Below are 15,408 nucleotides of genomic sequence, written 5' to 3'. Positions count from 1 at the left end.
TACTTTGCTGCTTTAGATCCTGTCATTTCCTTAGGAGAAGTTTTAAACCTTGTTGGTACGTGGCAATATTGGTAATCCAAAAATAGATTGTTAGGACTGTTTTGAATCGACCCTTTTAAAATGGACTGATTCTTGAGATTCCTGGGTGGCTCAGTGGTTGAGCATTTGCCTTTGGCTGAGAGCATGATCCCAGAGTCCTGGGATCGAGTCCCACATTGGGCTTCCTGCATGGAGCCTGCTTCTCCCTCTGCCTATGTCTCTGCCTCTCTCTCTTTCTGTGTGTCTCATGAATAAATAAATAAAATCTTTTACAATAAAATAAAATAAAATGAACTGATTCTGAATTTTGTATTTTCCTTTACAGTTGCTGCCTCTACTTCTCACAGCGCTGGAATGAACTTGTCTCACTCTGCTTCATCCCTTAGCCTACAGCAAGCCTTTTCTGAACTTAGACATGCACAGATGACAGAAGGGCCCAGCACAGCACCTCCTAACTTCAGTCATACAGGACCAACATTTCCAGTTGTTCCTCCTTCCATGAGTAGCGTTGCTGGAGTCCCAACCACAGCAGTAGCCACACCTTCAGTATCAGTCCCTGCAACTAGCAGCCCTCTAAATGACATTTCCACATCAGTAATTCAATCTGAGATTCCAGTGCCCACTGAAACAGGGGTTGGTGGAGTTCCCACCTGCACAAGTGTAATGCCTTCAAGTGGTCTCCCTGTACCACCCATATCTGAATCACCAATATTTTCCACTATGGTTTCAAGCATCACAGTACCTACAGTTGTCTCAATATCAGCAACATCCCAGCCAGTTCAAGCTCCCACATCTGGGAGCACTGTTTCTAGCATAGGAACTTTGCCTTCTATACCAGTTTCAACAACTTTAGCCTCTGCAGTGGGCAGTGTTGCTGTCCCAGGTGCTAAGCCTCCACCTGTACTATCACAGCAGGCAGCAGGCAGTACTACTGGGGCAGCCACATTAACATCCGTTCCTGCCATCACTCCGTTACCAAGCATAGCTTCACAGCCATCTCTTCAGCTTAGCAGCAGCACCTCTGCTCCAACTCTAGCTGAAACAGTGGTGGTTAGTGCACACTCACTAGATAAAACATCTCATAGCAGTACAACTGGATTGGCTTTGTCCCTGTCTGCATCATCTTCCTCCCCTGGAGCAGGATTATCTAGTTCTATTTCTCAGCCTGGTGGGGTGCATCCTTTGGTTACCCCATCAGCTATGGCTTCTATTCCTGCCCTTCCTCAAACAGCAGGACCTACTTCTACACCTTTATTGCCCCAAGTACTTAGTATCCCACCCTTGGTACAACCTGTTGCCAGTGTGCCTGCTGTGCAGCAGACACTAATTCATAGTCAGCCTCAACCAGCTTTACTTCCCAACCAGCCCCACACTCACTGTCCTGAAATAGATGCTGACTTACAGCCCAAAGCTCCTGGAATTGATGACATAAAGACTCTAGAGGAAAAGCTGCGGTCTCTCTTTAGTGAACCAAGCTCATCTGGAGCCCAACATACATCGGTCTCACTAGAGACTTCACTGGTAGTAGAGACCACTGTCACGCCAGGTATCCCAACCACTGCTATTGCACCAAGCAAGCTCATGACATCTACTACGAGTACATGCTTACCACCAACCAGTTTGCAATTAGGAACATCTGGTTTGTCAGTTATACCAGTGGTCACGCCTGGGCAGGTTTCTACCCCAGTCAGCTATGTGTCAGCCCCAGTCAGCACTACATCAGGAGTGAAAGCTGGAACTGCTCCATCAAAGCCACCTTTGACTAAAGCTCCAGTAAGATTCTTGTTTTAAAATAATTTGATAAATATGATCATTCTCCCCCCCCCCTCCCATAAGAGCACTTTTTTTAGCTCAGCTTTGCAAATTAGAAATGCAGTTATAAAGATACCCTGGCATATAGTAGCATTCTGTATTTATTAAATAAATTGAAAATGACTTTAGGATATATGTATATTGAACACAAGATACTTTTTTCTTTTGAAATATAGCAGGATTATACTACATGATTTTCTAAGGTTGTATGATAGGTAAAATAGACATTTCTTAATAATTGGTACCAGCTAAAGAAATCTTTATCCTAAAAGGAAGCTAAATGCCTCTGCTAGCAATTATACATAGTAATATAGCAGATAACAGCCTTTGTTTCAGTGAGGATGAAGCAAATTTTCTGATTTGCTTAGATTCCAAGATGTAAAATTTGAGGTTTATAAAACTGAAAGTTGGTGATGAATTTTGTAAAGAGGAAGAAAGAATCTAATCCTAGGAATAAAATAACTAAAATGTGTTTTCTAATTCTGCAATGGTGGATTTCCTCTCATTCTGCCATCTTTAGTCTCTGAAATCTTCTCTAAATAACAAGGCTGTGTTTTTCCTACTGTATTCTGTGCTTCACTCATCTTTTCTGCTTTGCCATTGATCGCAAATTTTTTTTTTATAGTAGGGTAACAGTAGAGGCTTTGTACAAATTGCTTAATAGTACTAGATTTCTGGTGACTTTTGTTCTCAGACCGACCCTTGGTTATTTCTGAACTATACTGTTTCCTCAGAAAAGTCTAATGATTACTAAAACAGTGGCTCAAGAATATCTGGACTTGGCCTCTCCTGTCCAGACAGCCTTTGATTCTGTTTTCCCTAGGGAAAAACCTTTTACTAAATTTTACTATTTATTCTATTGCCATGTAGTAGTAACCCCTATAATAGTATCATGGTTATAATGTCCTTTATTTAAGATAGATACCAGAATATAAGCCAGGTGACAGCATGTCTTACTTATATATTTTACTCTTATATTTCTACATTGGAATTAGTTGATTTGCTCTCCAGTATGCATTCTGTACTCTCAGTGTCTCATGGACTTGAATTTCCCTTCATTGTCTCAGGTGCTGCCAGTGGGTACTGAACTTCCAGCTGGTACTCCACCCAGCGAGCAGCTGCCACCTTTTCCAGGACCTTCACTAACTCAGGTGCCCTAAGACTTGGCAGATGTCTTTTTGTACCCTTACTTTTCTTTCACAAAGCTTACTTATTTAAATTCTCCATTGCATGATCTTGGCTTCTGGCTCCTCTTTGGTTTTGACTTAGTAACAACTTTCTATTAAAACAGTGTAGCTAATTATCCAGGCCCTACTTAAAGTAAGAAGCTTCATAGTTCTTTTGTTTTTATTATTACTTCAAGTCATCTAGAAAACATTTAATATTAATACTTTTTCATATTTTATGAAGGAAGAAATTAGCAAAGTTTACCTATTACTGGACAAATATAACTCCTATCATTCAGAGTTTTGTAGAGTAAAATTACATCTAAGGAATGAGAACTAGGTTCTAAACAATTGTGGAAGTAAAAATAAGTAATCAAAATTAACTTTGAAAGTTCCTTAGGAAAAGATACCACACTGAAAACTGATAATGCCCCTTTTCTGTGAGTTCAGTCAACCAGTGTTTTTTTGAATATTTGACATTTCTTTCACTGATCACCTAATAAAAGTAATTGGTTTATGTATGGATGGTCATGCTTCATGAACAAATATGTATTATATCCTTCAATAGAAAACCCACACAGCTCAGACCAGTGACATGAATGTTAATTTCCTATGTCACTATCAGTTGTGACCAGAGGGTAAAACTGCCTGCAATATTTAAATTATCATTTCCCTTTCCCACCATACCCCACCACTCCACACATTTAATTGAATTCCCATAAGGAAAGTACTTATTATGAATTCATTATAACTGTAAAAAAGCTTCTGCCCTGAGACAAAGCAGTAAACAATGAAACTAAATCATGATTAGATTTGATTTTACAGTTGTGTGCTTTATTTTAAAATTGTGTCTAAGGAAAATATAAATTTCTAACTTGAGAAGTCTAAACTTGTCCCTACTTCTTTAATCTCAGGTGTACAGAAGAACATAACTTTAAGAACTTGCTAGAGTAAAGTAATAATTCCAAAAGGAACTCCATCAGCCACTAAATTTTGGAAAAAATTCATTGTGAAACTCTGTAAATTAGGGGTTTTACCCCTATCTTCTCATTAAAAACAATCCATTCAGACTTTTGAGAGGGTGCAAATGAGATGAGAAACAGCAAATAAGACAGGGGTGGTTGATGGTGAGGGTAAGTGGATAATGCCTGCATATAGAAGGAGAAGTATAAATGAAGGCTGCAGAAGAACAGGTTGACAGAAGCTAAGATAGATATGGAATTATGGTCTGTTTCAAAGGTAAAAAGTTATGGCCTTGGGGTGGATGATAGTTAAGACCTGGTTAACAGGATGGAATGTCCAAACCTCCAGTTCCTTCTTGCTGTCATCTGTAGAGTATAAGAAGTATAGATTATTAAGACCTAAAGAAAAAAGTAATATCCCTTGATAGTGACAGGATGTATTAATGCAATTCATAAGGTCAAGTTGTCAGACGGACCTAAACTAAAAAGGAAAAGAGGGAACATGTGATACAATAATCTACTGATAGATCTTGATACAGTTATCAGAATGTTTTAAAGAGAGAACAGAGGACAGAATTTTTTAAAGAGAGGACAAATAGAAACTTTTCTATCACTTCAAGTAACATCAAACATAGAAGGTAAGAAGACTTCAAAACTATAAAAACATTAATGTAACTAAATTTCTCCAAGGTTTGGGAAATTGACAGAAATCATTCAGGCAATGTAAATTTAGTATATTGAGTTTTATACTCAGTGAATAGATGTTATGTTGTGTTAACCTAAAGCACCAAACAGTATTCTGTATAGATTAGCTATATATAGTGGCTCTGACTATGCCAAAGACCTCTCCTTATTGTACTTATTTTCGTTCAGTCCCAGCAACCTCTGGAAGATCTTGATGCTCAGTTGAGAAGAACACTTAGTCCAGAGACTGTTGCGGTGACATCTACAATTGGTGTAAGTTTTGAAAATCTTGATGATGTCTTTCCATAATTCTAATATATCATATTCTCAGAGCATACTGTAACCTATTAATATGTTTAACACCTACAGAGTTAAAAGTATTAATTCAATCTTTGCTTGTCCCAGCAAGCAGAAATAAGGCACATGAATAATGTAAGATTAACAACTGACCTCTTGGTGTAACTGTGGAGAAGATTATTTTTATTGTTTTGAAAGATACTTTTCTTGTTTTACCATAGAATTATACCATAGATTAATCCTATGGATTTGCATTTATGCTTTGGAGGAAGCTATACTTTAAAAGTTTTAACTTCTTTTAAGTTTGTCACACAATAGTGTTCTGATTAAAACTATTTTTCTATGAATATCCAAGTATCCCATGAGGAAAGTAAAGAAAGCAATATAGAAACAGCTCAGAATTTCTTCCTTTTAAAAATCTTTTTTACATCAGACTTATTTTTATGCTGAAAAAAATAGAAAACTCTTGTGGACATAAGTGTTTCTTCACATATGTATATACTGCATTTATTTGGCCATTATAAGGGCAAAAGAGAGAAGGCAGCATGGCAAAACTTTAAAAGTAACTGAAGCTAAAGATTTTGTGGTATCTTTGCGTATGTGTTTTGCAGCCTGTGTCCGTGGTGGCTCCAACAGCAGTCACAGAAGCAGGAGCACAGCCTCAGAAGGATGGTGAGAAGCATCCTTCTTTTATGTTATCATTTCCAGTCCTCTCCATAATCGATATAGAGGTTACCATTTGAAAGACTTTCTTAAGAATGTAGGTGTATTTGAGACCGTTCTAAGGAACATTTTTATGTATTTCATGATTGAGGAGCATCAATACTAGTATCTAGAACATGTCATATTAGCAAATTAATAAATCTTTTATGTTTTGTTTGTTGTTTTGGGTTTTTTGTTTTGTTTTTTTGCAAGAGGGGCATGCAAAGGGTCGATTCTCAGAATAAGACCCTTTGTTATTAGCTGGGTCAGATAGTTGACTAAAAGAGGTAAGGAAATTCAGGCATACTTACAAAAAATTTTACCTTAACTTCTTGGATTTTGTGACACTAGATAATCTTGAATAGCATGAATGGTAGAAATACAAATATAAGATTTTAATCAGTTTAAAAACATTTTTATCTATTTCTAGAGTCTTTAGAATTGTGTTAAAAAAAAAAAAAGAATTGGCATGATCATACATATAGTCTCCTGAGAAAGGTATATTTCCAACTTAATTTTGTAAAAATAATCCATACCAACAATGAGAACTTTTATGAGCATGCATGTGGTCATAAATTCACATTAAGTACTTCTTTTCTAAAGTTTTGTTGTGAATCTCTCTTTTCACCACATCACTAGTCCCCCAAAAGCTAGGAAATTTAAAGCGTTTATTTTCTGTTAGCTTTTCCCTTAGAACCATTTAGGTTCAAATGTGGATATAATTCAATGTGAGCTGTACTTATTCAACGTGATTTTGTTAGAGCACTTGCTTAATACTTTTCCTCTTTATAGTTTATCCATTCTCCTCACTACCACCTACATAGATATAGTTTCCCCTGTGTAACTATTAATAAGATTACCTGGAATGCTCAGCTTTTTCTCTCTCTTCATTAAATTCTAAATTTTACTTCAAAGCTCTCTCTTAAAGGAGTGACTTGAAAATTAGTGGAACAGACCAGGAAAGTCTAGAAATGGACAAACTATAAGAGAATGTAGAATATGAAAAAGATGGGCTTGCAAATCAGTAAGAAAATGCTGGGATATTTCAGTAAATGCTTTGTGACAACTAGACAGCCATCTGGAGAAAAGCAAAGATAGATCACCAACCTCAACCAAAATAAATTCCAAATGGCCCAAAGATAGAAAATGATACTAAAAATAGTACTGTAACAAAACATAAAAGGAATCCTTTTCTTCTTTTTCTGTAGAAAGCAGGGTCAACAAACTTTCTGTAAAAGGCCGGAAAGTATACATTTCAGGCTTTGCGGGCCATATAGTCTGTCACCATTACTCGAATCTCCTACTGTAGCGCCAAAGATAATAAAAAACTGGGTTAGAGGGGTGTATTCATATCACAAAAAAGACTACTAAGTGATAACATTTCTTACCTCTTACTGGTAAATTCAGAAGTTTAATAGCCACTGGTGATTAGATACAACCTCCTTGGAGATCGATTTAGTAATATCTATCAGAGTTTTAAATGGGTATGGTTTAGCATGTCCACTCTTAGGTATTTATTCCACAGATCTGTAAGAAAATATTTAGAGCACTTTTATAATAGCCAGTTCTAAAAAACTTGAATGTCCATCAGCAGAAGTCTGCTTAAATTACATTACCTTTGCATACATATAGTGTACAGACAAACATAAAATACTGTGCAGCCATTAAAAAGAATGAGACATCGATATGGAATGTTCTCTAAGATATATGGTTAAAATATCAAAATCAGGGACACCTGGGTGGCTCAGTTGGGCACCTGCCTTCAGCTCAGGGCATGATCCTGGGGTCCTGGGATCAAGCCCTACATCGGGCTCCCTGCTCTGTGGAGAGCCTGCTTCTCCCTCTCCCTCTGCCCCTCCCCCTGCTTGTGCTCGCTCGCTCGCTCACACTCTATCTCAAATAAATAAAATCTTTAAAAAAATCAAAACCAGTGTTTCATATATATACATATATATTATATGTATACATATATATGTATATATAAAACACAACTTATTAGTTTTGCAAAATAAAGAAAATGCTGGTATAGGTCTACATTATCTCCAGAAAAAAAAACTTCAAACAAATGATTGTCCCTAGAGAGGGGGACCTAGGTGGCTTTAAATTTGCTCAAAACTACTTAACAGTAATTCTGATACCTGTACTTGCTGTTTTAGGATTTTGCCTAAGTATTGCCTAAACCAATTTATCATAGTTGATTTTCATTTTAAAATGGGTCTTTAGGGCCCCTGGGTGACTCAAGTCAGTTGAAGGTCTACCTTTGGCTCAGGTCATGATCCTGGGATCAAAGCTCTGCATCAGGCTCCCTGCTCCTCACGGAGCCTGCTTCTCCCTCTGCCTTCAGCTCCCCCTGCACATGCAGGGGTGCATTCTCTCTCTCTCTCTCTCTCTCTCTCTCTCTCTCTCTTTCTGTCAAATGAATAGAATCTTTAAAAAAACAAAAAAATGGGTCTTTAATGTCCTTGGTAAAATCTCATCCTTTCTTTTCATTTATTTATAGCTATCTTTGAGTTAAAGAATGAGTAATTGAATTCTTACTGCCTGTTAACCATAGTTTTTGTAGTATCTCTTTTATGTTGTAGTTAAGCTGTGAAGCTGTTTTATTCCTCCAAATAATACCGTAACAGCTGTACATGGGTATAAGGAAAAGTAAAGGGTTAATTTTCAGATTTTGACAGTGTTTCACAAACAATATAATTTTTCAGACTAGAGATATCTAGTAGGAAAGTAAATAATAACTTTTCCGTTGTTGGACAAAACTTAAGGGGAAGAGGAGGTAAGGAAATTTTCCCTGCCTTGAACAATTTTCCTCACCTGACACATAGTTTTATTTTGCTGTATTTCTGGCCAAAGGGAAAAGAAGCTAGCTAAACAGAAATGGTAATTTAAGTTCTTTTTCTCCTCCATGTACTTACTTCAGTTTCTCAGATCACAGAAGGTCCTGTCCTAGCAACTACTTCAGGAACTGGTGTTTTTAAGATGGGAAGATTTCAGGTAAGACAACCACTTTTCCTTGCCGTGAATTCCTCTTTGGGGTGAATAGGTATATAATAAAATTATTACTTACCTTTGGGACGTAATTGCCAATTTAATGATATATTTCTTTTTTATAGCTCTTTGTCATTTTCCCCTCTTAAAAATAATACATGCAAAAAAAAAAAAAGTACATGCTACGGTGCCTGGCTGGCTCAGTTGGAAGAGCATGTGCCTTAGTCTTGGGGTCATGAGTTCGAGCCCCACTTTGGACAAAGAAATTACTAAAAATAAGTAGATAAGTAAACTTTAAAAAATAATAATAACACATCTCAAAGAAAATATAGAATACTTAGTAGAGAAACAATGAACTATCTGCCCATCCCCACCACCTCCCTTCCCCATCCAGGATTACTTTATAGGGTTGTGTTCCCTTCCATTGATTTTTCTATGCCATGGGTGTATCTACAGTTGACCCTGCTGCTTCTTTGAATGATATTTTGTGGCTCCCTTGCCCCATCTTTTTTATTTACCTAACTCATTCTCCTATTGTTAGTCATTACATTGTTTCTAATTTTTCCAACATAGTAAAGTAACAGGAAACATTTTGTATGTACAAATACTTTGCGTGTTTAGGATAATTTTTTAGGATTAATTTCTGAAGTGAAACTACTTACTGAGCATCAAGTGTGATACCATATCATTATATTTTCCCAGCTGATCTAACAAGTGAATTTTTCTTTTTCTTTCTTTCTTTTTTTAGTGCTTTTTAGAATTGCTTTCCAGTTATTCTCAGGATACCACTGGGAGTTGGGGTTGGTAGGTGATGTTTGTAAACTGAGGTTCTGAGAGTTTATAGCTGGGCTGAGTTTATAACACATGGGCAAATTAGAATAAGGATGTGGATCCTCATAGTCCCATTTAGTTGTGTTGATTCTTGAAGCTTAGCTGGCATTTAACATTTCCTGGATTTAATCTTTGTAGTTTTTATATTCACAAGCAACCTTCAAGATTCCATTCCTTAGGGCAGCCCGGGTGGCTCAGCGGTTTAGCGCCGCCTTCAGCCCAGTGCATGATCCTGGAGACCGGGGATCGAGTCCCATGTCGGGCTCCCTGCATGGAGCCTGCTTCTCCCTCTGCCTGTGTCTCTGCCTCTCTCTGTGTGTGTCTCTCATGAATAAATAAATAAAATCTTTAAAAAAAAAAAGATTCCATTCCTTGTTAATTATATTTCCACAAAGACATAAATCTAAGTCCTGTGTATAACATGAGATATGAAAGCAATTATTTACTTAGTAAGCTTTGCCAGCCACTGAGAATCTATATATCTAATGTGTACATCTCAGTACAGATATATTGTTCTCTATAATGGTATTCCATTTATTTTCACAGTGGAAATAGAGGGACTTAAGTAAAGACATACTCAGCCTATTCACTGGGAAACAAAGTAATGCACTTTTTAAAAAGATTTTGTTAGTAATCTCTACATCCAGTGTGGAGCTCAAACTCACAATCCTGAGATCAATAGTCACACGCTCTACTGACTGAGCCAGCCAGGCCCCCCTCAATTTTTTGAGGGGGGTCCATTTTAAAAATTGATTATTGGGGACTTTGTTTTTTAACCTCACTTTGGTTTCTTTCTGTCAGGTTTCAGTTGCAATGGATGATGTTCAAAAGGAGTGTAAAAATAAGTTAGAAGATGGAAAGTCTGTTCATTTTGAATCCAGCACTTCAGAGTCCTCAGTGCTATCAAGTAGTAGTCCAGAAAGTACCCTGGTGAAGACAGAGCCTAATGGGGTAACCATCCCTGGCATCTCATCAGATATGCCAGATAGTGCCCACAAAACTCCTGCCTCAGAAGCAAAGTCAGAAACTGGGCAGCCTACCAAGGTTGGACGTTTTCAGGTGACAACTACAGCAAACAAAGTAGGTCGTTTCTCTGTGTCAAGAACTGAAGACAAGCTCATTGAGGCAAAGAAAGAGGGACCAATAGCGTCTCCTCCTTTTATGGATTTGGAACAAGGTGTTCTTCCAGCTGTGATACCAAAGAAAGAAAAGCCTGAACTGTCAGAGCCTTCACATCTGAACGGACCATCTTCTGACCTGGAGGCTGCCTTCCTGAGCAGGGATGTGGATGATGGTTCAGGTAGTCCACACTCCCCCCATCAGCTGAGCTCAAAGAGCCTGCCTATCCAGAATCTAAGTCAAAGCCTTAGTAATTCATTCAACTCCTCTTACATGAGTAGTGACAATGAGTCAGATATTGAAGATGAAGATTTAAAATTAGAGCTGCGAAGACTACGAGAAAAGTAAGTCTATTTTCTTCTATGAAAGAATAATGGCAGAACTGTATTAAGACCTAGCTACTGGTGCCTAGATTAGTGTTTTTTCAAGCAAAATGCTTATACCTCATTTCTTTTCAAGAGAGAGTGGTAAGCAAAAGCTAGTTATCTGAATGTTCTCATTAGGTCTCTTATAAGGACCCATAGCATTTCTACTTCTTTACCTTTTGTTATTATATGGTTGTTTTTGTTAATAGTACTCTTTATCATTATTAATCTACTTACTAGTCTACCAAATGAATCCAGTAATGGCACTGGGATGTAGATTATGTGGGCAGGTTTTATAGATCATAGTTGATAAACTGGATCAGAGTAGCAAATTCAGTACTTCTGTGTGTAGTCTCAAAAGTCAGGAAACCTTTTCTCCTAACACATCATCAACTATCTGTTGTTGGTTAGGAGCTGATTGGAATTTGGCTTGGGTAATGGAGGCCAACAATACGAGATGACAAACTAGAATTTCAAGATAGTAGAAATTGGGTTAAGTATATTGGGGGAAAAATAAATGAGTAAATACTTGAATGGAGGTTAAAGAATATGTTATTAAATCTCATTTGAACAAAAATGTTGATAATGTTTTTGAATTATGTTTGGTTATCTTTCATAGACATCTTAAAGAGATTCAAGACCTGCAGAGTCGCCAGAAGCATGAAATTGAATCTTTGTATACCAAACTGGGAAAGGTTCCCCCTGCTGTCATTATCCCCCCAGCTGCCCCCCTTTCAGGGAGAAGAAGGCGACCCACTAAAAGCAAAGGCAGCAAGTCTAGTCGCAGCAGTTCCTTGGGGAATAAAAGTCCCCAGCTTTCAGGTAAAAAGCCATGGTCCAGGTCAGCTTTGGCTGTCCCATTTCTTTTTCTGTCTCCAACTCTATATGTAACATATGAACATTTGTTGTTTTTGTTAAATTTCAAAGGAGTTTGACTTTCCTAATATTCTTGCTTCCTTGACTTTTCTACTCCCTATGTTTATAGTATCTCTTTTGTTGAGTCTATGAAAGTAGACTGGGTGAGTACAATGCCTTATTCCATTGTGATCCATATGACTCTCTACTGGTAGCCACTTACAGTTGTTCTAAAGGATAAACAATGTAGCAATGCCTGGTTACTCATATAATTCACATTTCACCAAACTCATAAGCAACAGTACTCTATTTTAGTAAAGTTCAGGTAGATTTTTCTTTTCAATGCATGAATTATTCATAATTGCAGCTAGGAGGAATGTAAATTTCATATATGTCACAGATAGTAATTTTCTTGATTCAAGTTTTTATTTCTGTATTGAAATAAAAAAACAGGGAGCCCCGGTGGCGCAGCGGTTTAGTGCCGCCTGCAGCCCGGGGTTTGATCCTGGGGACCCTGAATCGAGTCCCACATCGGGCTCCCTGCATGGAGCCTGCTTCTCCCTCTGCCTGTGCCTCTGCCCCCCCACCCCCGTCTCTATGAATAAATAAGTAAAATCTTTAAAAAAAAAAAAAGAAAGAAAGAAAGAAAAAAACTTGTTTGTGGTTGTAATAAAAAAAAATAGTTAAATCACAATATCTTATAATGAACTATAGTTTGTCTATTTTAATTGTGATAGAATTTTTACCCTTTGGTGAAATTGTGATGTTAACAGATAATTAGTTGAAAAGTAGGGACACCTGGGTAGCTCAGGGGTTGAGCATCTGCCTTTGGCTCAGGGCATGATCCTCGGGTCTTGGGATCGAGTCCTATATCGGGCTCCCTGCATGGAGCCTGCTTCTCCCTCTGCCTCTGTCTCTGCCTCTCTCTCTCTTCTGTATCTCTCATGAATAAATAAAATCTTAAAAAAAAAAATAGTTGAAAAGTTAAAAAAAAAAAACTGAAATAAGCTTGTACCCATATTTGCTCTCCAGATCTAATATAAATATGTTGGAAAACAGTTCAAATTTCATAGCAGCTTTCCATTCTCTGGAAGCTTTCAGAAACCCAGACTTTTTCTCTAGCATATTAGAACCAATTCAGTAGTGGAAATGTGATTATGATTATAAGGGATATCAGCTAATTTAGATCCTTACCCCAATTTTGACTTTTTGAGTGGCCTTCTATTCCACCAGTTAGTAGGAAACAGACACGTTTGTCAATTTAAAGACAATTGATTAGAAACTAAAAGCCACCTGCCACAAATTTTAAATTTGCATTACTCTGTAGTCACTTGTGTCTATTTTGACACCACTTTTTTTTTTTTAATTTTATTTATTTATTTACTTATGATAGTCATACAGAGAGAGAGAGAGGCAGAGACACAGGCAGAGGGAGAAGCAGGCTCCACGCACCAGGAGCCCGATGTGGGATTCGATCCCGGGTCTCCAGGATCGCGCCCTGGGCCAAAGGCAGGCGCCAAACCGCTGCGCCACCCAGGGATCCCTTGACACCACTTTTTACTTGATCTGACACATGCTAAGAATAAAGACTAAGCAAAGACTGCCCATCAAGCCTATTGATGTTGTGCTCTGACTCAGTGTTTTATAATAGGATTTAGGAAAGCAATTGTGGAATTCGGTCATACCCTCTTCATGTTCCATCCAGATGACACTTGGGTACCATCTCGGATATCTAAAGCTATCTCTGGCCCTATTGCCTGTTGATTCTCTCACTTCCCCTCCCATGAGGGAGGCTTTTTGTTCTTTCATCAGTTATAGCTTCTGACCTGTGATTAGTCACTTAATGGGACACATTATAGGAATAAGAATAGTGCCATTTAGGGTGTTGGGAAAGCTGTACATGTTTCTTCATGCCGCTTTATCTTTTGACAGGTAACCTGTCTGGTCAGAGTGCTGCTTCAGTTTTGCACACTCAGCAGACCCTCCACCCTCCTGGCAACATCCCTGAGACTGGGCCAAATCAGCTGTTACAGCCCCTTAAGCCATCTCCCTCCAGTGACAACCTCTACTCAGCCTTTACCAGTGATGGTGCCATTTCAGTCCCAAGCCTTTCTGCTCCAGGTCAAGGTAGGCAATCAAAGCAACCATCATCTTCTAAAAACATTAAAACGGAGAAGCTATCATACCTGCCACAAAAGCCTGAAGAGTAACCTGTTGTTAAGGTCAGTTGGAAAACCAGCTGGCCAGAACACAACCTATCTGTTGTATACCTACAGATTCTGAGCTGGAAGGGGCAGTTGGGCAATGATTAGATTAGGTGAGTTCATTGCTTCTATCAGATGAAATTGCCTTTTTCAAAGGATTACAGCAAAAAGTTGCATTTGTGACTTACGTGAGGACTTTAATCAAATTAATAACTCATTTGGGATTGGAACATATGCTTTAATACTAGACTGAAATTTCCTGAACCAAAATTGAAGGAGTTGTAGCAGTTTCTGAAGAGCTAATACATTTGCTTAGCCAGTGCAGATTTTTTAAACTTTTAAGTATGGGAGTAGCATACTAAGATAAATAGCCGTACAAGTATAAGAGAAGTTACAGGTAACTCGCATAGGTGCTTTTGCCACAATATCACGGAAATTAAAGATGAGATCAGGGCAGCATGGGTGGCTCAGCGGTTATAGTGCCACCTTCAGCCCAGGGTGTGACCCTGGAGACCCGGGATCGAGTCCCACGTCAGGCTACCTGCATGGAGCCTGCTTCTCTCTCTGCCTCTCTCTCTCTCTCTCTCTCTCTCTCTCTCTCTCTCTCTCTCTCTCTCTCGTGTCCCTCCTGAATAAACAAATAAAATCTTTAAAAAATAATAAAATAAAAATAATTTTAACAAAATAAAGATGAGACTGTCTCTTCATAAGAGGAGTGTACTTGTTCACTAGGACCGCAAGCTAGCTGGCATTATTCCCACTGGGAAGAGCTTCAGCATTTGGCAGAGGGTGGGAATTGAGACCTATTTCCTGGCCTAGATATCTAACCTTTTCCTGGAAACTTGTTCTTCTGTGTGCCATCTTAGCGCATTTCACCACTCCGGCCTCAAGTTTCTAACATCTTGTAGTTGTGTTCTGTCTCTTCTCTCTCTGTTCTTCCCTGTTTTTCCCCTCTCACAGGCTGTGCGAAGTTTAACTGTGCATCTGAGCAGGTGACATTCAAACCTGGTGGCAGGAGGACCCGATTTCTGAGTACGCCCTGCTTGGCTCTTTGTGTGTAACACCTTTACTCCTTCCTTGTCCTTGTTTTTCTGCTGCTTGGATCTGATGTTTCATGCAGTCCATTTTCATTGTCTCTTTGTATATCATCTACTCAGTGGCTTGGCTGAACTATTAACCTCAGAAGTTTGGGTCTCTTTGTTAATTATGATAAAAAATATAGAGATAATAATTAGGTTTCCATAAACTTCAAAATAATTTTCTGGTAGAAGTGCTTCTTCATAGATCCGTGACAGAGAGTAGAAAAGATGGCTATGCTATAGAGACTGCTGGGCCATTTGGAATAAATGAAGACTGAAGTCCATAGTCATGTACGCCCCCCTTG

The 15,408-nt window shown here is 38.3% G+C and overlaps 1 protein-coding gene across 12 annotated transcripts in view; it reads left to right on the top strand.

Moving 5' to 3' along the window:
- Positions 1-15,408, top strand: part of WNK1 (WNK lysine deficient protein kinase 1) — a 152,299-nt gene that overhangs the window by 128,461 nt on the left and 8,430 nt on the right. For 11 of the 12 annotated variants that reach the window (XM_041736570.1, XM_041736563.1, XM_041736562.1 and 8 more), the window contains 8 exons: positions 365-1,812; positions 2,919-3,002; positions 4,853-4,936; positions 5,572-5,632; positions 8,583-8,656; positions 10,283-10,944; positions 11,585-11,787; positions 13,753-13,947. In XM_041736570.1, coding sequence (XP_041592504.1) covers positions 365-1,812; positions 2,919-3,002; positions 4,853-4,936; positions 5,572-5,632; positions 8,583-8,656; positions 10,283-10,944; positions 11,585-11,787; positions 13,753-13,947 — 2,811 coding nt within the window. The remainder of the gene's footprint in view (positions 1-364; positions 1,813-2,918; positions 3,003-4,852; positions 4,937-5,571; positions 5,633-8,582; positions 8,657-10,282; positions 10,945-11,584; positions 11,788-13,752; positions 13,948-15,408) is intronic. The other variant, XM_041736564.1, reaches the window with a different exon arrangement.

The sequence above is a fragment of the Vulpes lagopus genome, chromosome 21, assembly GCF_018345385.1.
Source record: "Vulpes lagopus strain Blue_001 chromosome 21, ASM1834538v1, whole genome shotgun sequence".
Lineage (NCBI taxonomy): Eukaryota > Metazoa > Chordata > Mammalia > Carnivora > Canidae > Vulpes > Vulpes lagopus.
This window is presented reverse-complemented; position numbering and strand designations above follow the sequence as displayed.